This window comes from Mesoplodon mirus, assembly GCF_964341445.2.
Source record: "Mesoplodon mirus genome assembly, chromosome: 14".
NCBI classification, from domain to species: domain Eukaryota; kingdom Metazoa; phylum Chordata; class Mammalia; order Artiodactyla; family Ziphiidae; genus Mesoplodon; species Mesoplodon mirus.
In genome coordinates, this window is record NC_138990.1 from 82,216,754 (window position 1) to 82,241,926 (window position 25,173).

At 36.0% G+C, this 25,173-nt stretch overlaps 1 protein-coding gene across 2 annotated transcripts in view; it reads right to left on the reverse strand.

The window, feature by feature from the left end:
• PPP3R1 (protein phosphatase 3 regulatory subunit B, alpha) overlaps nucleotides 1-25,173 on the reverse strand; it is a 63,289-nt gene that overhangs the window by 22,333 nt on the left and 15,783 nt on the right. For both annotated transcript variants that reach the window (XM_082642596.1, XM_082642595.1), the window contains exon 2: nucleotides 2,909-2,948. In XM_082642596.1, the coding sequence (XP_082498722.1) occupies nucleotides 2,909-2,948 (40 nt within the window). The remainder of the gene's footprint in view (nucleotides 1-2,908; nucleotides 2,949-25,173) is intronic.

The following is a 25,173-nucleotide window of genomic DNA, read 5'->3' on the forward strand; positions in this document are numbered from 1 at the left end:
AGTTTTCTTAAGCATTCGGAGATGAAAATCACTGATTAAAAGTAGGGTACTGGAAAGAATTATGCAGGGGGTTTAGATGAAATATTGAAGATCTGGATGGAATTTAAGGAAACTGAAAGGGACAAATGACCAGACAGGTGAAAGAATTAATCAGCATTCAAATCTTATGTAGATTTCAAAAAACAATTTCAAACATCACCCCTTCCATGAAGCTTTTCTTAATTTTCTTAACCAAAGGTAATTTTCCCTCCTTGGAACCTTTGCTTTTATTGCTCATAATGGTTTGTTTCCACTGTAAAAATTAATGCATTTCTTCTCTTTTTCCCAGTAGCTAGACTGTAAGCATTCTGTGGGTACTTACCTGTGTGTCACAGGGTTAAAAACAGTACTTTACGGCATACAATTTAGAATCTTACTACCTTTTTAAAAAATAGCATAATTTAAATACTAAAAGAACAAAAGAGACAGTAACTACTAAGGTGAGAGGACTACTGAAGGCCTCACAGAGAACACAGACCTGAGCTAGGTCTGGAAGGGAAGAGAAAGCACAACTTGAACAGGGGAAGTGTAAAAAGTAAAGTGCCTCAAGGATTGGTTTTAACATTTTATACATGGTAACAGCTGTTTACAAATAACACTAAGCTCTCCCATTAATAAAGAAGTTTTGCAAATGAGCAAAAAAAGACTTACTACAATGTGTGGGTGGGGAAAAAAGTGGTGGTTTTAATGTGAATAAGTTCAAATTCATCCAAATCATGTATAAAATATATTTTAGTAAACCAATTAGAAAATAGAGGGAAACTACATTTTTACTGGATGACAGAAGAATTCAGACAGATTCATATCTAGTTGAACAATCACTGACAAGTACAGATCTTTAGTGACAAGGCTCAAGTTTCATCAAAGCACAGATGAAGTCCTAAGAAAGAAGACTTACTCAGTTCTGAAGATAAAACTGAAAGAGACAGCTTTTAACAGTGTATGAAATCTATTTCAAATACTTACTATTTAAAAAAAACTTGGCTTTCACCATCCTGGATGTACCCAGGGGAACATCCATCTTGCCTTTTGCCCTGGTACATTTTTCTTTGCAATCAGGTAAATGACCCTCAGTCCCAGACTTTAAAGGAGTGCAGAAAGTAAGAACCTGGGACGTCTTGCCCCCTTAGGACCTCTGTTCCCTGACCAAGAAGCAAAAACTAACCTCCTAGTACCTCATGCTTTTCAGAGCTGCACTCCCAACAGCCTACCCCAACTCTGTTTGCAGCCTGAATCCTAGCTAATTACAGGCTTCTACACCTCCTTCTTGCCCACTAGCAACGGGAGTAAAACACCACAGGCTCAAGCTGAACAGTAAGTGGCAAGGCACAATTCTGAGCAGAACTCTTTCAATTCTAAAGAAACTATACAACTGACATGCCAATTATGGCACAGACAAGAATTATAGATCTAGACAACACTCGGAGCACTAGTCTGTAAGTACTCTATCTTGACCACATTTCAGAGGTCAAACAAAAACAGCCATAGACAATGTGAGCAAATGGGCATAGCTGTGTTCCAATAAAACTTTATTAAAAAAAACTGTCGGTAGGCAGTAGTTTATCAACCTCTGGTCTAGAGAGTCATAATTAGATTTGGTTTTTGGTCAATTCTAACAATACACTGGATACAACATTTTATCTTCATGTTTAAAACAGAAATACACACCTACATATGATCAAAATTATATAAGAAATTCATAAAGGAAAGCCTGGGAGGAAACAGTAAAATAAAATGTAAATAGTAGTACGGATGGCCAAACTATGGGTCATTGGTCATAGAGCATCACCATAAAAAAAAAGTTTAAAAAATTGTAGAAATTACAAAATGGAAAATAAAATGGATTAATAAACAAGTAATTTAAGCTTATTGTAACTGCTCTAAAGAAACAGGGTACTGCCCATGTTAGAGAGAATCTGAAGAGAGCATAGAAAGAGAAAACATCTCCAAAGAGGGGACATTTATGCTGAGATCTGAAAGACAATGAAGTTGCTCAAGAAAAGAGCTGATGGAAGAGCATTTATCCAGAGCTCATAAGCAAGCAAAGGTGCTGATGAGAATGAAAGAAACTGACAAGTGTTCTGGGAAAAGAAAGGAGACTAATGAAACAATAAGCAATGGGGAAATGGTTTTAATAAGACAAAAAAGAAGAGAACATCTCATTGCAAAGTAAGATGTCTCCAAACAAGGCAGGACCAGCTTCATCAAACAGGGATGGCAGAAAGCGCAAGGAAGGTTCAGAAGAGTCTGGGAATTCCGGGACCTCAGGACGGTATCTAAATTTACCAGCATCCCCATTCCAATTCTCATGATCTCCCTCTTCCCCAATCATTGTAGTTTCACACAAGAGATCTTCTGATTTTTATTTAAGCTCCCTGGTCCTCTGATCCTTGAATCAAGAATTTCTAAGATTGTCACTTTCTTTCTTTATGTTCTCCAGTATAGTCAGAAACAGCCAGCCCACCCACACTTCTTATACTCCTCATCCTCCCCAGAAATGTCTTGTACAGCTCCTTAGTCTATCCGTTTTGCCTTCAATAAGCACTTTATTTTACATAACCACAAGTTAAGTAAGTTAACTGTTTACTTACAGCTTTGTTAATCTGAAAAACTTCAGTTGGGTTAAGCCACTGAGATTTGAGGGTCAGTTTGTAATTACAACATAGTGCAGACACTAATAATAAAGAGGTCTATAAAAAAATCTTTCCCTATTCTGGTAACTCAGAAACACTCTAAGTCAAATTCACTGCCATTTAAAATGGTTAAGGGCTAACTTCGCTATATAAATTTATAGAGGCATAAGATTTACATACATACATATATAGAATGTGAAAATAAAAGAAGTTCTTAATAAGAATATTTGACTTACAGTGTGAGCACATTTCCAAAGGATAACTTGCCTCATTTCCCTGGAGGAAAAAAAAAAAAAAAATTAGTCACAAAATTGGCACAAATGTCTTTAAAAGATTGAACTTAAATATTCTGAGTCATAAAACATTGGGAAATAAGCCATAAACGAAATGTGTCTAGATCTATAAGTATTTTTTGATAAAAAAAATTATACAGTATGATAGAAAGAGCTCTTGCATCAAACAGGCCTGAGTTGTGGCCCTGTCACTTAAGACTTATGCAAAGATTTGATTAAAATTTATTTTAAATATTTTTAACACCCTAAACATACTGTATATCAAATTTTAACACACTACAGACTGTCAGTGCTCCAAGTTGTCTTGCTGGATGAACTCATTTTTGGGTAGAGCTCAGAATAAAGCTTCTCCTGCCATTTCTATTTAATTGAAGAGTTTACTGAGACTGCAAAGCTGTTAAGAAAACAAAAATCCTTTTATACCTGCATGGAAACAGAATGTTCTGTACACTATGCAACAAAAATAAGAAAAATATTAATAGGAAGGTAGGTCCAATGTAAGACAGCCAGCCACTTGAACTCCAAATTTTTCTTTTCATGAGAAGTCTTATCTCATGGATAAACTCCAATATAATTCACCTGAACTCCTAATTTACAAAAAGTTTACTTAAGGAAAAAAGTGCTCTAGAAAAACTACAGACCTGACCCAATGCCTACATTTAAAATTCTTGATGACTGAGTCCAGGGAGGTCAAGTAAGCTGGTGAAAGATCACACCATTTGATTAGCAACGGAACCAGAAGTAGTTCTAAATCTAAAACTGTAAAAATTCCAAGTATAACAGACTCACATGAAGTAAAAATCATGAAGAAAATCTTTTTAAAAGTCTACAGAATTTAAAGTAATACAAATTGAATTTTTAAAGTTCAACAATAAATTGAGTATACCATGCATCCTATATCCCATCTATTTAATCTTGACCCTGTCTAGCAGCAAATGTACAATGGGATTAACATATAAATATTGATATTTGAATATACCTACGTATCCTGAGAACTTATTGAGTGCAGCCTGAAATAAGAAGTACCATTTTAGTGTGGCTGGCTAGCTTTTAAACTCTTAAAAGTATCTCTTATTCTGAGTAAACTTAAGGTCTGAGAAAAGTTTATCAGTAAATTAGTATCTTTAATTCTTATCTTGCTGACAATAATTAGTCTTTTCCTTGAAAATTATAGCAGATAATTTAACTGGTTAATCTAGTTTTAGGTCACTTTAAACATCAAATATATATTAAAACAGAGACAAGAGTAGCAAACATTAATAAAAATGACATTATTAATTAGCAGAGATGGAGTTCTACTTATTTTGCACCTTACTTGATTGACCTTAAGATTCTTACCATGATTCCTATCTTTTACTGTCTCACATATTCTTTCATGTCTAAATTTTTTAAATACCCTTTAAAAAATATTATTCCAGTCTACCTTACAACTAAGTATCTTTCTTATGAGGCTCTCAAAAAAGTATTATGATCCCTAGATTGTCGCTGTGAGGTTCGTTTGTTTTTTAATAATGTTGTAATTGTTTCATAAGTGAGGGCAAAAGGGTTATGTGGTACTTTCAGGGAGGACTTTGAAACCAGGTCCTTGTTTCTTCAGCCCACTGACCTTTACAGTGTTATCAATTCTTTATAAATGATACCATCCATCCTCTACCTGTACCATTCCCTGCTAGCTAACTAACATCCACAAGACCCAAGGACCAATCTGGCTAGGGCTTTAGGGCTTTTCCATCAACACTGAATGCCTCATCTCTCTCCTAAACTTATTTCAACCTTAACCTGTCTAATTTTATACCCAGAAAAGATATCTTTCAAATATTAAGGTAAAATGTTTTTCCCAGATAACCAAAAACTAAAAAAATTAGGCTGCAATACACATGCACTATAAGAATGTCAGAAGAAAATTCTTCAGGCAGAAGAAAAATGATACTAGATGAAAATCTGGATCTATACCAAGGGATGAAGATTACCAGAAATGGTAAATATGTAGGTAAATATAAAAGACATTTTCCTCATTTTAAAATATCTTTAAAATATAATTGACTATTTAACACAAACATAACAAACTGTAGGGTATATAATGTGTAGAAGTAAAAGGTTTGACAATAGCAGAACAAATGTAGACAGAAATACTGATAATTTGTCAAGATCTTACAATGTGAGGGAAACATTACAACATTATTTAAAAGTAGAGCATGATGTTGAAGATGCATATTGTAAACCCTAGAGCAATACATACTAATAAAAAAAATAAAAATGAATCATAAAAATACTCAATCCAAAGAAAGGCAGATAAATAGGAAGCAAGGATCAAAAATCAAATGAGAAAAAAAATACAAAGTAACTAGCAAGGTGGTAGATTTAAATCCAAGCATTTTGAGAATTATATTAATTACGTTCAATGTAAATGGTCTAATAACTCCAATTCAAAGAAGATACAACTATATACTATCTACACAAAGTCTACTTTACAGATAGGCTGAAACTAAAAAGACAGGAGGAGATATACCACACAAGTAATAATCAAAAGAAAGATACAGTGGCTAAGAATACTGGACAATGTAGAATTCAGAACAAGGAATATTACCAGGGATAAAGAGGACTATTTCATAACCTTAAAAGAGTCAATTCATTAGGAAGATTAACAATCCTAAATATATTGTGATATATAATGAGAAATATCCTTGGGTCTTCATTCATTTCTAGCACAAGAGCTCCTTAGAATGTCTCAAGTGTCGAGAGCTATAAAGATTTCTTTTGTTATGTTAATGAGGTGACTATGGGAAAGGACTAAAGGTAGGGGTTGGTGGCCAGGAGAACCAATCATGTGATCAGAGGTTGGACCTTCCAGTCGCACCTTCCAATCTCTAGGGAAGAGAGATAGGCTGGGGGTTAAACCATTCGCCAATGATTTAAGCTGGGCTGGAGACTGAGCTCAATCACCACTGATAAGTGATTTAATCAATCATGCCTATCTAATGAAGCCTCCAGAAAAACCAAAAGGATGGGTTGGAGAGCTTCTTGGTTGGGGGGCATGTGGAGATGCAGGGAGACTGGAGCACCTGGAGAGGGCATGGAAGCTCTACACCCCTTCCCATGTACCTTGCCCTAGACATCTCTTCCATCTGGCTGTTCCTGAGTTACGTCCTTTTATAATATGTCAGTGATCTAGGAAGTAAAATGTTTCTCTGAGTTCTGAGTGGCACTAGCAAATTACTCAAACTCAAGGTGGGGGCTGTTGGAACCTCCAATCTATAACCGGTTGGTCAGAACTTCAGTTAACAACCTGGACCTGCAATTCGCATCTAAAGGAGGAGGGGAGGGGGCAGTCTTGTAGGACTGAGCCCTTAACTGCGGAAGCTGATGCTACCTCTAGATAGTGTCAGAATTGAGTTGAATTGTAGGACACCCAGCTGCTATCTGAGAATTCTGTGGATGTGTAGGGAAAAATACATTGTAACTGGGTCCCAGAACCCTTTCATATATAGTTATCCCTCAGTATCTACAGGGGATGGGTTCCAGGACCCTGGCAGATACCCAAATCCATGGATTCACTTGGATCATGTAGTATCCCTACTACAGTATTTATTGAAAAAAATCCCTGTATTAGTGGACTCACACAGTTCAAACATCTGTTGCTCAAGGGCCAACTGTATATACTTAATAACAGGGCTTCAAAATCAAATGTGTCAAATACAGAGAACTGAAAGTTAAATAGACAGTCATATTTGGAGATTTTAACATTTATCTCACAGTAAATAACAGAAAATAAGTAGACCAAAGGAAAAAATAAGATGTGGAAGATCAGAACAACACACTATCAACCAAGATGTCCTAAAACAACAAAATATTCTTTTCTACTGCACACGAACATTCACGAAGACAGACATTATTCTGAGCCTCAAAAAAAATCTCAATAAACTTTAAAGGTTTGAAATCATACAGAATATATTTTTTCATTACAATAGAATTAAGCAAGAGAGGTATTCAGAAACATCCAAATATCTGAAAATGAACAACACAATTCTAAATAACATGAGTCACAGAAGAAATGATGAGAGAAATCAGAAAATATTTTGAACAGAGTAAAAACTGAAGCTATCAGAATTTAAAGGATGCAGGTTAAGCAGTCTTTTGAGGACAGCGCTATTACAAGGGAAGTCCAAAACACAATGATCTGTTCCCACCTTAAAAAGCTAGAAAAAGAATAAATTAAACCCAAGGCAAGGGGAAAAAGAGAAAAAAAGCAGAAATTAATGAACTAGAAAATGGACAAACAGAAAGAAAAATCAGTAAAACCAAAACTCATTTTTGGAAAAGGTCAATAACTAACACCCCAGGCAAATCACTAGAGATTTTACAGACGTTAAAAGAAAAATAAACGGATATTCAAAAAAAGTATGAAAATAAATTTTATAACTTAGATGAAATGGACAAGTTTCTTGAAAAATAAAACTACCAAAACTGACTCAAGAAAAAAATAAAGTTGAACAGCTCTATTGCTATTAAAATAAACTGAATTTGAGTTAAAAAGAACACACAAAACCTTCTTAACAAAGAAAACTAAAGACTTGATGGCTTCACTGGTCAATTCTATCATACATTCAAAGTCTGAAAAACATACCAATCCTATACAAATTCATTCAGAAAGCAGAAGGGGAAGGAATAGTTCTTACCTCATTTTATGAGGCCAGCTTACTACCCTGGCAGCAAAATCAGAGAGTGACATTACAAAAAAGAAAACTATACTCCAATATTTCTTCATGACCATGGATGGAAAAATCTTTAACAATATTTGATTAAATTAAATCCAGAAAAAAATTTTAAAGAATAAAAATCATGACCAACTGGGCTTCCCTGGTGGCGCAGTGGTTGGGAGTCTGCCTGCCGATGCAATGGACACGGGTTCGTGCCCCAGTCTGGGAGGATCCCGCATGCCTCAGAGCGGCTGGGCCTGTGAGCCATGGCCGCTGAGCCTGCGCGTCCGGAGCCTGTGCTCCGCAACGGGAGAGGCCACAACAGTGAGAGGCCCGCGTACCGCAAAAAAAAAAAAAAAAAAAAAATCATGACCAACTGAGGATTATCCAAGTAACGCAAGGTTGGTTTAATATTCAAAATTAACATGGTTCACTATACTAACAGAATAAAAAATACCATACCTATGGTCATCTCAACAGATAGAATAAAAGCATCTGACATATTTAAATACCCCTTCACAACAAAACAAGAACAGCTCAGTAAACTAAGAATCTTCCTCAGTCTATAAAGGCTATCTACAAAAAGCCTACAGCTAACATTATACTTAATATCATGAAGGAATGCCTTCTCCCCAAGATCAGGAACAACATAAAGTTATCTGCACCAGTGCAATAAGGCAAGACAAAAGAAATAAAAGACATACAGATTGGAAAAAGGGAGTTAAACTGCCTTTACTTGCAAATGACATCATTGTACATGTAGACAAATCCTAGACAAACTACAAATAAGCTATCAGAACTAATAAATGAATGAAACAAGGTCACAGGATACAAGGTCAATATATAAAATCGAACGTATTTCTACATTCTGCAAGCAATGAAAAATGAAATTAGGATCCCGTTCACTTAGAAAATCATCAAAAATACAAAATATTTAGTAAAATATGTGCAAGGATTGTACAATGAAGACCATGAAACATAACTGAGAGAAATTCAAGATGATCTAAAAAAACAGAAAGCTATACAATGTGCATAGATCAGAAGACTCATTAAGATGGCAATTCTTCCCATACTGATTAACAGATAAAAAACAATCCCAATTAAAATCCCAGTAAAATATTTTATAGAAGTCAATACACTGATTCTAAAATGTATATGGAAATGCAAAGGATATAAACAGCAAACAATCTGAAAAAGAAGAACAATGTTGAAGGACTTCAAACTCTCTCACTTGAAGAATTATTATAAATCTAAAGTCATCAACAGAGTAACAGTGGTATAAGAGTAGACATAAAGTTCAATGGAGCAGAATAAAATGAAAAAAAAATACATAAACACACAGAGTCGAGTGATATCTGACAAGATGTCCAGGTAATTCAATGGGGGAAAACCTCTGCAACAAGTGATGCTAAAACAAATGGATAGCAGTATACAAAAGAAAAAAAAAAAGAAAAAAAACCCCAAAGATCTGAATAGATATTTTACAACAAAAGATATATACATAACAAATAAGCGCATGAAAAGATGTTTCACACCATTAGCTATTAGAGAAATGCAAATTTACACGACAAGGCGATACCACATGTGCAACTAGAGTGTGTGTGTGTGTGTGGCTAAGATTTAAAAACAGAGATACCAAATGTTACTGAAAATGTAGAACAAATGCTTGTGTGCTGCGCAGAATCCCAGGAGGTCCTGAAATTTCCAGCCTCTGGTATATAAACATCTCCCAGTTATTCAAACACTAATCTAGGTACCGCTGCAAAGTGATTTTGTATATGTAATTAAGGTTCCAAAACAATTGATCTTAGGATAAGATTGTTCAGGTGGATCTGTTCTAGTCATAAGAGCCTTTTAAAAAGAGAGAGGGGAAGTCAGAGGTTCAAAGCCTAAGAATTCAACACCAGGGAGAAGGAGTGAGTCTCTAAGAGCTGAGTGGCCTCCAGCTGACAGTGAGCGAGGAAACCAGGATCTCAATCCTACAACGGCAAAGAACTGAATTCTGCCGATAACGTAAATAAGCTTGGAAACAGAAGCTTCCTCAAAACCCCCAGATTAGAATTCAGTCTGGATTTCAGCTCTGTGATCCCTGAAGACCCCATGCTAAATTTCTGACCTACAGAACTATGAAACAATAAATAGGTGCTGTTTTAAGCTACTAGGTTTTTGGTAATTTGTTACTCAGCAATAGAAAACTAACACCCAGACATACAGTACATGTAGCTAAAAGGAAAATGTTGACATATCAAGTGTCAACTAAAAATGAAACTCTTATACATTGCTGGTGGGAACTAAAATGAAAACATGGCCACACAAAGATTTGTACTCATATGTCCATAGAAGCTTTACTGTTAGTAGCCTAAACAAGACACAACCTAAATGTCCATCAGCTGTCAAACAGATAATACTGTGGTGTATCCAAACAATGGAGTGCTACTCACTAATGAATAGGCAAAGACTACTGATACACATAACACAGATAATTCTCAAAAGTTATGTTAAAAGAACCCAGATACAAAAGGTTACATGCAGCATGATTCCATTTATAAATCCTAGAAAAGGCAAACTATAGTTACTGAAAGATCAGGGGTTGCCACGGATCGGAGGGTGAATGCAATGGGGTACCAAGTAACATTTGAGGGTAACAGAAATGTTCTACATCTTGATTGTGGTGATGCTTAAAAAACTATATACATTTATCAGGACACATTAACTGTACACATGAAATTGGTTAACTTTATTATATGGCAAGTTATACCTCAATAGAGCTGATTTTTAAAACTTAATAAGGAGTCCCAGGTATAATGGAATTGTTTCATAACCCATAAATTTAAGTCTCTAGTTAAGATAAAAATCTTATCACTTCTTAAAAAATAATAATATAGTTTCCTGTCATGCTACTATTCCAAAACCATATGGGATCTTTATTTTTATAAGACACATATGCATTTCAAGATAGCAGATTATATATTTTTCAGATTATCTTATAGTATCATGAGGAACCAGAAACTATTTATTAGTAATCTTGACCCTTATAATTTTTTTCATCCGCTATTTAGTCCCTTTCTCAGATTATAAAGTCCAGGATGGCAACAATCTCTTGTTATCTTTTTATATCCCTAGCCAGATTTAACATTATCCTAAATTTATTGAAGGAAGAGTTTTACAGGTGCATGTAAAAATCTACCTAGCCTTAAGGAACTTGGTTTAAGTGGAATTTTAAGCATCCACGTGTTGAACAGTGAGCCTGTCGCTTTGAGGAAAATAACTGACACATGAAACATGAAATATAGAAAACCTCAGCAAAGAAATAGAAGATATAAAAAAGAACCAAGTAGCAATTTTAGAACTGAAAAACAATAATTGATATAATAACACAGTAAGTAAACTCAACAGAATAGAGCTGACAGAGGAAAGAGTCAGTAAACTGGCAGATGGAGGGAAACAAATTACCCAGTCTGAACAACAGAAAGAAAAAAGACTGAAAAAAATAATCTACAGAGCTTCAGGGAACTGTGGGACTATAAAAAAGATTTAACACTTGTCTTATACTTCTGAGAATAAAGAATATCTGTTTTAGAAGTTACTAAGATGGTCTGATTTTATCCTAGAAAAAAACTGATTTGTGGTAAATTGGCAAACTTTGTCTTTCAGCAAATAAAGACATTTGGACTGATTCTAACTTTTTCCTCAAGTCCATATTATTCAGCATTTTAAAAATAAATTTATCATGCTTATCAATTTTGGTATACATAAAAATCAGCAAGAATATGAAAATATGTTCTAAAGAAATTTTCTGGCAAAGAAATGAAGAAAATATTTTTGGATCTCTTTTATCTCATTTTGTTTAGAGTTTCTTTGATCTTAAAGTGTCAAGATGTGAGAAAACAAAAATAAATTTTATAGATGCATACTGTAAAGTTTAGAATATTTTTAAAGGGCATGCTGTCAGAATATTTAGACATTCATCTTTATCTAGCAGACTTTAAGAAGTGACAGCATTGTCTTATTTGGTTATAGACTCTCCTTCTGAACTATAAATATTATTTCAGTAATAAGAGTAACTGCTTGCTTATCTGAAGTGCACATAAATGCTTAAAAGATAAAAGTGAGCATCAAGGAAAGTAAAAATCTGAAGTTTTTTAATAACTGAAATTTTAAGAATTTTATTCTCCCAATATACCATTAAGGATAAGGTAGGTTTTTATAAATGTTCCTTATCCAACTGAGTTAGTTCCCCCTAAGTATCTTTTTCCTAAATGTTTTTTTTTCAAAGTATGAATGGGTCCTGAATTTTATCAAATGCTTTTTCTTCATCAACTGATATGATCATGTAATTTTTCTTCTTTAGCATGTTAATATGGTGCATTAGTTGATTTTCAAATAGTGAAGCAGCCCGGCTCCATCCCTGCAATGAGCCATAAATTCTATTTGCTTATATTTTGTTAAGGACTTTTGCATCTACATTGATATAGTAATATTGACCTACAGTTTTCTTCTTGGGATTTTTTTTTTTTTTTTTTGTATCAAGGCAATAGGGCTAGTTAAACTACCTAATTCATATTGGGTGAGATGTGGTGGTCTGTATTTTTCAAGGAACTGGTCCATACGTCAAAGTTGTCAAATTTATGTTTGTAGAGTTGTTCATAGTATTCCCTTTATTATCTTTTTCATATCTGCAGGGTCTATGGTGATACCTTTCTCTTTTTTTTAAATTTATTTATGATTACTTTTTGGCTGCATTGGGTCTCTGTTGCTGCGCGCAGGCTTTCCCTAGCTGCAGCGAGCAGGGGCTACTCTTCACTGCAGTGCACGGGCTTCTCATGGTGGTGGCTTCTCTAGTTGCAGAGCACAGGGTCTAGGCACGCGGGCGTCAGTAGTTGTGGCTCATGGGCTCTAGAGCCCAGGCTCAGTAGTTGTGAAGCACAGGCTTAGTGCTCCACGGCATGTGGGATCTTCCCGGACCAGGGCTCAAACCCATGTCACCTGCACTGGCAGGTGGATTCTCAACCACTGCGCCACCAGGGAAGTCCAATACCTTCTATTTCATTCCTGATACTGATACTTTGTTTTTTCTTTAATTTCTCTCAGTCTTGCTAGAAGTTTGTCAATTTACTGATTTTTTTGAAGAACCAGCTCTTTCATTGATTTCCTTTACTGTTTCTCTGTTTTCAATTTCACTTTTATCTTTATTCCCTTCCTTTGGGTAGATTTTTCTTTCTTTTTGGTTCTTGAGATAGAAGCCCTCTTTCTTCCTCTCTCAGGAATCCAATGACACAAGTGTTAAATCTTTTTTATAGTCCTACAGTTCCCTGAGGCTCTGTAGATTATTTTTATCAGTCTGTTTTCTTTCTGTTGTTCAGACTGGGTAATCTCTTTTCCTCTATCTGCCAGTTTACTGATTCTTTTCTCTGTCTGCTGAGTTTACACACTGCATCAGTTTATACACTGCTCTGTTCTGTTGAGTTTACACACTGCAACACTGCATTACTGTATCAATTATTGTTTTTCAGTTCTAAATTGCCATTTGGTTCTTTATATCTTCTATTTCTTTGCTGAGGTTTTCTATATTTCATGTTTCATGTGTCGGTTATTTTCCTTGAAATGACAGCCTCACTATTCATTTTTGAGAACGTGTCTGTCAAATACTCAAGTGTGAATGACCAGATTTTGTCAGTTGTTTTCAAGCAATTTTGGTATTCTATGAAAAAGATAGTTACTTCAGCTTAAAAATCACATAAGTGCTTGTTTTTCCTTAAAACAACCACCGTAAATTACATATGCAGAAATGATGATTTATACATATCATTTCGTCATACGGGGTATTAAAGATACATGTACACCGTGGTTAGATTTGATAAAATCTTTTTACTGCTTTACCAAGGATATTGTGAAACTGGTATTTTTTAAAACTGCAATTGCATGGCAGTGAACACAATGATTACTGGTACAGTACAGTATCACTGTTCTGATTCATGCTAAGGTATCAGCAGTTTTACCAGCCAGTGCTTTTGCACCATCAGTGCAAATGTAAACAGAGTGGATAAAACAAATATTATTTTTGTGTTACAATGAAAACATTTTGACCTCATGGACCCCCTGAAAGAGCCTTGGGGACTTCCCGGGTATACATGGACCACTCTGAAAACTACTGATCCAATCCAAAGATCGTATTTAAATTTTGAGAATTGACAGTATTAGCATTTGAAGAGAAATTCACCAGTGAAAAAGAAAGCAATCCAATACAGCAACAAAACCAGCAGACTATGGATCTATTTTCTATTTGTTCTAATACTTTATTATGGTTCCATAATAATATTCTATATTATTCTACAATACATAAATATGTCCCAATAGCATTCTTTATAGAAAAACAAAATCTCGGATCATGTATTGTATTCAGTAGTCATGTCTCTCTTTAGCATACTTTAAATCGGAACAATTCTTCAGTCTGTTTATATCTTTCATGACTTTGACATTTATAAAGAATACTGGCCAGTTATTCTGTAGACTTGTCCCTCAAAGGGTTTACCTAATGCTTCCTCAGGATTTGATTCAGATTATACCCCTCTGGTAAAATACCAAAAAGGTGGTAATGTGTTCTTCCCAGCTATCAGGAAAAAGATAATGTTGGTTTTTCTCATTACTGGTAATGTTAACTTTGATCACTTAGATAAGCTCTGCCAGATTTCTCCGTTATAAAGTTGCATTTTCCTCTTTGTATTTAATACATCTTGTGGGAAGATATTTTTAGTCTATGTAAAGATCCAAGTTACTCCTCAAACTTTCATCCACTCATTTTAAACATCCACTGATGATTCTTGTCTGAATCAATTATATTATAATGGCTGCTGGGATAGCCAGCCTCTAAGATGATTCCCACCCACCTCCTGATATTCACAGCCTTGTATAATTCTCTTCCCTTGTGTAACTTGCCTTTAACCAATGGAGTATGACAATATCAAGGGGACATCAGTTTTGTGATTAGGTTACAAAGACTGTGACTTCTATTTTGCCAACAAGTCTTTCTATAACTTTCTCAGCTTGCACACTTTAATGAAGCTCACAAAGCAAGAAACGAAGGGTGATCTCCAGCCAACAGCCCACAAAGAACTGAATGCTGCCAACAACCAATGAATGAGTGTGGAAGTAGATCCTTCCCCAGTCAAGCATTCAGATGAGACCACAAACCCAAGGTTAATACCTTCATTTCAGCCTTACAAGTGACCATGAAGCAGAGAACACAGCTAAGCCCAGAGAAACTGTGAAATAATGTGTGTTGTTTTAAGCCATTGCACTTTGGGGTAATTTGTTACAAAGCAATAGGTAACTGATACAATTGCCATATGACAGTTTTCTAATTTCATCATTCCTTCAACTTTTTTTTTTTTTTTTTTTTTTTGCGGTACGCGGGCCTCTCACCACTGTGGCCCTTCCCGCTGTGGAGCACAGGCTCCGACGCACAGGCCCAGCAGCCATGGCTCACGGGCCCAGCCGCTATGTGGCACGTGGGATCCTCCCGGACCGGGGCACAAACCCATGTCCCCCGCATCGGCAGGCGGACTCTCAACCGCTGCACCACCAGGGAAGCCCCCTTCAACATTTTTTACTTGGCTTCCTCCTGCAGGGAAAGATTCCTTTTTCCTCCCTATCTGTAAGTACCTGGGTATTTCAGTGTGGACTTAATGGATTTTATTTCAATGGGTTATAATCTTTTATCATTATCTAATTTGATGTTTAAATTGTCCCACATTTGGCCAGTGGGAACCTTCCCCTTCAGGCTGGTTCCTGTGTCCTTGTAATATATTCCCATCATTCTATGGGCCTTCCTAACCTTCTGGCACAGGACGTTCCAAGCATACATTGTACTTTCCCTGCGCCAGTCCTGAAATCAGCTATTTCTCCAAGGAGCCCAAGATTCTTTTAGTGGAGAATGGTTAATGGTACCACTTGATGAAGAAAAGTTCTTAATTTTAATGCAGTCTAACTTATTTATCTCTTATTTTATACTATGACTAATTCATAACACACCAGATTATCCTTTTACTGAGCTGTCTGAATATAAATATAGCTTTACTATATGAATTTCTAACTTTTTATATTGCTTTATTAATATTCTGAAGTATTTTTCTGCATGTAAAGAGCCTGCTATTTATACCCTTTAACAGAACAATTAGTGAGGAGAGGGGGAAATGCCCATCCATGTGTCTGTCATACAACATGCTAGGCATGATCAAAGTATAAACACAGCAGATTCTCAAGTCCCCCAAACATACAATTTTGAAACTGTAAAGGGGCTATGGACATCCAGGTAGATATATCCAGCAAGTACAGAACCTGGGCTCAGGGGAAAGATTGTGACTAGAGATACGATTTTGGAAATTATCAGCATACAGGTAATAGCCTTCACCACTAAAAGGAGAGTCCATTAAAAAAGGGAAAATGAAATAAAAAATAGAATACTAACACTTAAAAAATTATTTGAGAAATTCACTAAGAATAAAGCAAATTATTAAATACAGAAAGAGAATCAGTAGAATACAAATCTATTTTAATAGTTTAATATTCCATTATGGCTTTATCATAATCTATATTATTCCATGATGTCTTCTTAGACTATAATAGAGCATATATAGTATTTGGTTTCTATTATGGATCATATTCTAATATTGTTCTAGAAAGCATACAAGGAAAAATTTTAAGAGGGAGTTAAGAGTCACAAAGGAGACAAATAACAATTATTCCCATTTTGGGGTGTAGGTTCAGACTTTATATAAGTCATACTATTAAAAGCAAGGTGTAGGACTTCCCTGGTGGCACGGTGGTTAAGAATCCGCCTGCCAATGAACCCCAGGGGACACGGGTTCAAGCCCTGGTCCGGGAAGATCCCACGTGCCACAGAACAACTAAGCCCATGTACCACAACTACTGAAGCCCACGTGCCTAGAGCCGACGCTCCGCAACGAGAAGCCACTGCCATGAAAAGCCTGCGCACCGCAACGAAGAGCAGCCCCTGCTCACTGCAACTAGAGAAAGCTCGTGCGCAGCAATGAAGACACAACACAGCCATAAATAAATAAATAAATACTTTTTATTTTTTAAAAAGGCAAGGTGTAACTTTAATTTGCTCAGTAACAACTCTTAGTTATGCAGATTGCTACACAAAGAGTAATTACCAACACTAGCCCTACAAAACTATCTCTAAAATGATCTTAATTGGTGGCTCTTTTCCTCTGGTTTTATTCTAACAATGAAATTACTTTTCTTCAAATTAAGACAATTTACATGAAGTTCTAAAATCCTTCAGCTACTTTAAATGTACCAATCTAAATTTCAGTAACTACTTTAGCTCAAACTAAACATGCAATTGGGATTTTTTCAAAACTTTGGTTCTTTTAAAATATTTATTATTTATCTATCTATCTATCTATTTATTTATTTATTTAAGGCTGCACTGGGTCTTCGTTGCTGTGCATTGGTTTCCTCTAGTTGTGGCGAGCAGGGGCTACTCTTCATTGCGGTGCACGGGCTTCTCATTGCAGTGGCTTCTCTTGTTGCGGAGCACGGGCTCTAGGTGTGCAGGCTTCAGTAGTTGTGGCACATGGGCTCAGTAGTTGTGGCTCGCAGGCTCTAGAGAGCAGGCTCAGTAGTTGTGGCGCATGGGCTTAGCTGCTCCACGGCATGTTGGACCTTCCTGGACCAGGGCTCAAACCCATGTCCCCTGAATTGGCAGGCAGACTTTTCTTTTTCCTTTAGAATTATTTTATTAAATCATAAACATACAACTGCTTCTTAACTCTACACACACACAAAGTTTTTCAAGGAATAACATTCTATCCTATTGCACTATGATCCTGGCTAATAGTGTTTCAAAACTTTGAGAAAAACTGTTAAAAATGTTTCTTTTCACATGTTACAACTTACACATTTAACATTATCTAAGAAGGAATGCTCCTGTTGCAACAAAAAATAGAAATGAGGTTTTTCCTCTCCTGGTAACAAGGAAAATAAAGGGAAGAGTGAACAGGCTAGGGAAGCAGCATAAACTGGCCTGAAAGAGCTAATCAATCCTAGTTATCTTGTAACTGTTACTAGTCTGTATTATCTGTAACTAGATTTGTCCTTCACAAAGCTAACCTCTAACACTCTGACTCTGTGTGAATTACATCCTGCACCTAACTGCAGGCGGATTCTTCACCACTGCACCACCAGGGAGGTCCCTGCAATTGGGATTGACATGCACACACTGCTGATAAAATGCCTTTCCATGAAAACTAACTAACTAACTAACTAACTAAACATGCAATACAATAAATGTTGTTACTCTGTCGAGTTCCAATGGATCTTTTTAAAGGTAAAAACTGATGGATCTAGAAAACAATCTTTAAAAGTTAGCTTTGTGAACATAAACATGGATGGAAAAAGGAAAGTTAACATTACAGAATACAAAAAAAAAGAAGTATTATGTGCTGGGTACTCTGTTAGAGACTTTATCTACCTTCTCATTTATCCTCCGAACAATCTTCTGGGTAAATGGGATGTCAAGGTTAAACAGTTTGCACAAGGTCACACGGTTGGTAGTAGTAGAGATCAAATTTGAACTCAAGCTAATATAATTCCCATAGTATTCTTACCAATATATCATAAAGCCACACCCTTTCTGTATTATACAAGAGAAGAAGTAAGTTAGTGAAACTGTTTTCATCGCAACTTAGAACACTTAAATTCAAGTGGCTTGTTGCTGACAACTCACACATAGCCATGTAAAAATGTGTTGTTCATGTATCTAACACAGTAGTAACAATCACAGAAACATGACAGTGAGAGGGTGTGAGATAGGTGGAGACAGCTGAGAAGAGGAGGAGTAAAGGGATGGAATACTTTACATGGAAACAAACTGTCCAACAACTTCTTGTAGAGAACAATACTCATCTGGTACTATATTTTAATTTAAAAACACACACAATCCCCAAACAGAAAACTCTATAAAGTCATAGCATTTTCAATAATTAAGAAAATAATCTCAAAACAGAGGAAATAAAGTCCTAGCTGTGGAAGAGTTCTGGATTATGGTAAGAGACCACCCTGCCTATGGCCATAGGATATAGTTTTAGTAGAGAGAAAGTACATGGGGTTATGGAGAAGGTTAATGTTGCTAAAGCAAGGGTGTACATGAAGACAAAGTGATAGTGGAACCTAGAGGGACAATATGACACAGGTACTTAAATTCTGAATGAAAAACTGTAGTATCCAGAAAGATGTTAGATGATAACAATGAGAAGAAATAAGGAAGGTTCAGTCAGAAGAAATGACTTTGCAGGAGAAATTAGAAGTAATAATCTGTTAGGTAGCCAAAGCAGACCTACCACCTCAAGTATTTTTTTAATTGAGATATAAGTAATTGACATATAACATTATATTAGTTTCAGGTGTATAACACAATGATTCGATATTTGTATACGTTGCAAAATGATCACCACAGTAAGTCTAGTTAACACCCAACACCATATACAGTTAATAATTTTTTTTCTTATATGGGAACTTTTAAGATCTACTCTCCCAGCAACTTTTAAATATGCAACACAGTATTAACTATAGTTGCCATGCTGTACATTACATCCCCATGAGTTGTTTATTTTATACCTGGAAGTTTGTACCTTTTGACACCTTTACCCATTTCCCCCACCCACCACCCCTTGCCTCTGGCAAACACCAACTGTTACCTGTGATGGGTAAGTTTGGTTTGGGGGTTTTGTTTCTGTTTCTAAGATTCCACGTATAAGTGAGATACGGTATTTGTTTTTCTCTGCCTTATTTCATTTAGCAAAATGCCCTCAGGGTCTGTCCATAATGTTGCAAATGGCAAGACTTCCTTCTTTTTTTATGGCTAATATTCCATTGCATATAGAAATACATATACCACAATTTCTTCATCCATCCATCCATGGACACTTAGATTGCTTCCATGTCTTGACTACTGTAAATGCTACAATGGATGGGGATGCATGTATCTTTTTGAGTTAGTTTTTTCATTTCTTTTGAGTAAATACACAGAAGTGGGATTGCTGGATCATACAGTAGTTCTGTTTTTAATTTATTAAGGAAACTCGATACTGTTTTCCATAGTGGCTGTAACAATTTACATTCCTACCAACAGTGCACAAGGGTCCCTTTTTCTCCATATCCTCGTGAACACTTGGTATCTCTTGTCTTTTTGCTAACAGTCATTCTAACAGGTGTAAGGTGATATCTCGTTATGGTTTTGATTTGCATTTCCCTAATGATTAGTGATGTTGAGCAAATTTTCATGTACCTGTTGGCTATCTGTACATCTTCTTTGGGAAAATGTCTATTTAGATTCTCTGCCCATTTTTCAATCAGATTGTTTTTATGCTATTGAGTTGTATGAGTTCTTTATATATTTTGGATATTAATTCCGTATTGGATACATAATTTGCAAATATCTTCTCCCGTTTTGTTTTCTCCCGTTTCTCCCGTTTTGTTTTTTCTCTCCTTCATTTTGTTGACGGTCTCCTTTGCTGTGCAGAAGCTTTTTAGTAGTCCCACTTGTTTATTTTTGTTGTTATTGCCTTTGCTTTTGGTGTCATATCCAAAAAAATCATGGCCAAGACTGATATCAAGGAGCTTATTGCCTATGTTTTCTCCTAGTAATTTTATGGTTTCAGGCTTTATGTTCAAGTCTTTAAACAATTTTGAGTTGATTTTTGTGTATGGTGTAAGATAGTGGTCCAGTTTTCCCAACACCATTTATTTTTTATTTTTATTTTTTTTATTAGTTTCTGCTTTATAACAAAGAGAATCAGTCATACATATACATCTGTTCCCACATCCCTTCCCTCATGCATCTCCCTCCCTCCCACCCTCCCCATCCCACCCCTCCAGGCAGTCACAAAGCACCGAGCTGATCTCCCTGTGCTCTGCGGCTGCTTCCCACTATCTATCTACCTTACGTTTGGTAGTGTATATATGTCCATGCCTCTCTTTCGCTTTGTCACAGCTTACCCTTCCCCCTCCCCATATCCTCAAGTCCATTCTCAAGTAGGTCTGTGTCTTTATTCCCGTTTTACCCCTAGGTTTTTCATGATATATTTTTTTTAATTCCGTATATGTGTGTTAGCATACGGTATTTGTCTTTCTCTTTCTGACTTACTTCACTCTGTATGACAGACTCTAGGTCTATCCACCTCATTACAAATAGCTCAGTTTCATTTCTTTTTATGGCTGAGTAATATTCCATTGTATATATGTGCCACATCTTCTTTATCCATTCATCCGATGATGGACACTTAGGTTGTTTCCAGCTCCGGGCTATTGTGAATAGAGCTGCGATGAACATTTTGGTACATGTCTCTTTTTGAATTATGGTTTTCTCAGGGTATATGCCCAGTAGTGGGATTGCTGGGTCATATGGTAGTTCTATTTGTAGTTTTTTAAGGAACCTCCATACCGTTCTCCATAGTGGCTGTACCAATTCACATTCCCACCAGCAGTGCAAGAGTGTTCCCTTTTCTCCACACCCTCTCCAGCATTTATTGTTTCTAGATTTCTTGATGATGGCCATTCTGACTGGTGTGAGATGATATCTCATTGTAGTTTTGATTTGCATTTCTCTAATGATTAATGATGTTGAGCATTCTTTCATGTGTTTGTTAGCAGTCTGTATATCTTCTTTGGAGAAATGCCTATTTAAGTCTTCTGCCCATTTTTGGATTGGGTTGTTTGTTTTTTTGCTATTGAGCTGCATGAGCTGTTTATAACTTTTGGAGATTAATCCTTTGTCAGTTGCTTCATTTGCAAATATTTTCTCCCATTCTGAGGGTTGTCTTTTGGTCTTGTTTATGGTTTCCTTTGCTGTGCAAAAGCTTTGAAGTTTCATTAGGTCCCATTTGTTTATCTGTGTTTTTATTTCCATTTCTCTAGGAGGTGGGTCCAAAAGGATCTTGCTGTGATTTATGTCATAGAGTGTTCTACCTATGTTTTCCTCTAAGAGTTTGATAGTTTCTGGCCTTACATTTAAGTCTTTAATCCATTTTGAGCTTATTTTTGTGTATGGTGTTAGGGAATGATCTAATCTCAAACTTTTACATGTTCCTGTCCACTTTTCCCAGCACCACTTATTGAAGAGGCTGTCCTTTCTCCACTGTACATTCCTGCCTCCTTTATCAAAGATAAGTTGGCCATATGTGCGTGGGTTTATCTCTGGGCTTTCTATCCTGATCCACTGATCTATCTTTCTGTTTTTATGTCAGTACCACACTGTCTTAATTACTGTAGCTTTGTAGTATAGTCTGAAGTCAGGGAGCCTGATTCCTCCAGCTCCATTTTTCGTTCTCAAGATTGCTTTGGCTATTCGGGGTCTTATGTTTTTCCAAACAAATTTTGAAATTTTTTGTTCTAGTTCTGTGAAAAATGCCAGTGGTAGTTTGATAGGGATTGCATTGAGTCTGTAGATTGCTTTGGGTAGTAGAGTCATTTTCACAATATTGATTCTTCCAATCCAGGAGCATGGTATATCTCTCCATCTATTTGTATCGTCTTTAATTTCTTTCATCAGTGTCTTATAATTTTCTGCATACAGGTCTTTTGTCTCCTTAGGTAGGTTTATTCCTAGATATTTTATTCTTTTTGTTGCAATGGTAAATGGGAGTGTTTTCTCGATTTCATTTTCAGATTTTTCATCATTAGTGTACAGGAATGCCAGAGATTTCTGTACATTAATTTTGTATCCTGCTACTTTACCAAATTCATTGATTAGCTCTAGTAGTTTTCTGGTAGCATCTTTAGGATTCTCTATGTATACTATCATGTCATCTGCAAACAGTGACAGCTTTACTTCTTCTTTTCCAATTTGGATTCCTTTTATTTCCTTTTCTTCTCTGATTGCTGTGGCTAAAACTTCCAAAACTATGTTGAATAAGAGTGGTGAGAGTGGGCAACCTTGTCTTGTTCCTGATCTTAGTGGAAATGGTTTCAGTTTTTCACCATTGAGGACAATGTTGGCTGTGGGTTTGTCATATATGGCCTTTATTATGTTGAGGAAAGTTCCCTCTATGCCTACTTTCTGCAGGGTTTTTATCATAAATGGGTGTTGAATTTTGTCGAAAGCTTTCTCTGCATCTATTGAGATGATCATATGGTTTTTCTCCTTCAACTTGTTAATATGGTGTATCACATTGATTGATTTGCGTATATTGAAGAATCCTTGCATTCCTGGAATAAACCCCACTTGATCATGGTGTATGATCCTTTTAATGTGCTGTTGGATTCTGTTTGCTAGTATTTTGTTGAGGATTTTTGCGTCTATGTTCATCAGTGATATTGGCCTGTAGTTTTCTTTCTTTGTGACATCCTTGCCTGGTTTTGGTATCAAGGTGATGGTGGCCTCGTAGAATGAGTTTGGGAGTGTTCCTTCCTCTGATATTGTTTGGAAGAGTTTGAGACGGATGGGTGTTAGCTCTTCTCTAAATGTTTGATAGAATTCGCCTGTGAAGCCATCGGGTCCTGGGCTTTTGTTTGATGGAAGATTTTTAATCACAGTTTCAATTTCAGTGCTTGTGATTGGTCTATTCATATTTTCTATTTCTTCCTGATTCAGTCTTGGCAGGTTGTGCATTTCTAAGAATTTGTCCATTTCTTCCAGGTTGTCCATTTTATTGGCATAGAGTTGCTTATAGTAATCTCTCATGATCTTTTGTATTTCTGCAGTGTCAGTTGTTACTTCTCCTTTTTCATTTCTAATTCTATTGATTTGAGTCTTCTCCCTTCTTTTCTTGATGAGTCTGGCTAATGGTTTGTCAATTTTGTTTATCTTCTCAAAGAACCAGCTTTTAGTTTGGTTGATCTTTGCTATCGTTTCCTTCATTTCTTTTTCATTTATTTCTGATCTGATCTTTATGATTTCTTTCCTTCTGCTAGCTTTGGGGGTTTTTTGTTCTTCTTTCTCCAATTGCTTTAGGTGCAGGGTCAGGTTGTTTACTCGAAATGTTTCCTGTTTCTTAAGGTGAGATTGTATTGCTATAAACTTCCCCCTTAGAACTGCTTTTGCTGCGTCCCATAGGTTTTGGGTCGTCGTGTCTCCATTGTCATTTGTTTCTAGGTATTTTTTAATTTCCTCTTTGATTTCTTCAGTGATCACTTCGTTATTGAGTAGTGTATTGTTTAGCCTCCATGTGTTTGTATTTTTTACAGATCTTTTCCTGTAATTGATGTCTAGTCTCATAGCATTGTGGTCAGAAAAGATACTTGATACAATTTCAATTTTCTTAAATTTACCAAGGCTTGATTTGTGACCCAAGATATGATCTATCCTGGAGAATGTTCCATGAGCACTTGAGAAAAATGTGTATTCTGTTGTTTGTGGATGGAATGTCCTATAAATATCAACTAAGTCCATCTTGTTTAATGTATCATTTAAAGCTTGTGTTTCCTTATTTATTTTCATTTTGGATGATCTGTCCATTGGTGAAAGTGGGGTGTTAAAGTCCCCTACTATGATTGCAACACCATTTATTGAAGAGACTGTCCTTTCCCCCATTTTATATTCTTGGTTCCTCTGCCCTAAATTTATTGACCATGGATGCATAGGTTTATTTCTGGGCTCTCTATTCTGTTCCATTGATCTATTTGTCTGTTTTTATGCCAACACCATACTGTTTTGATTACTACAGCTTTGTAAGGGTTTTTTTTTTAAATAATAGCTTTATTGAGATATAATTCATATACCATACAATTCAACCATCTAAAGTGTACAATTCAGTGGTTTTTAGTACATTGAGCTCTGCAGTCATTACCATAATTAAATTTAGAGCATTTTCATCACCCCAAAAAGAAAGTCCATATCCACTGGCAGTCACTCCCATTTCCCAGCTTCACCCCAGCCATAGACAACCACTAATCTAACCTTCTGTCTCTTCTACATATTTGCCTATTTTGGATATTACATATTAATGGAATCATACAATATGTGTTCTTTTGTAACTGGTTTCTTTTACTCAGCAGAATATTTTCAAGATTCATCCATGTTGAAGCAAAAATCAATACATTTCTTTTTACGGCCAAATAATGCTTCGTTATATGGATATACCACATTTTATTAATCGGTTAATGGACATTTGAACTGTTCCCATTTGGGGGGCTATTCTGGAACATTTGTGTACGTGTTTTTCATTTTATGTCTTATGAGTATATACTTAGGAATGGAATTACCAGGTCTTACGGCAACTCCGTGTTTAACATTTTGAGGAACTGTTTTCTAAAGCAGCTACAACCATTTACATTCCCACCAGCAATGTTATGAGGGTTCCAATTTCTCCACATCTTCAACAGTTACCTGGTCTTTTTGATTACAGCCATGCTAGTGGTGTGTTAAGTGGTATCTCACTGTGGTTTTGATTTGTATTTCCCTAATGACTAATGATGCTGCGCATCTTTTCATGTGTTTACTGGACATTTGTTTGTCTTCTCTGGAGAAATGTCTATTCAAATCCTTTA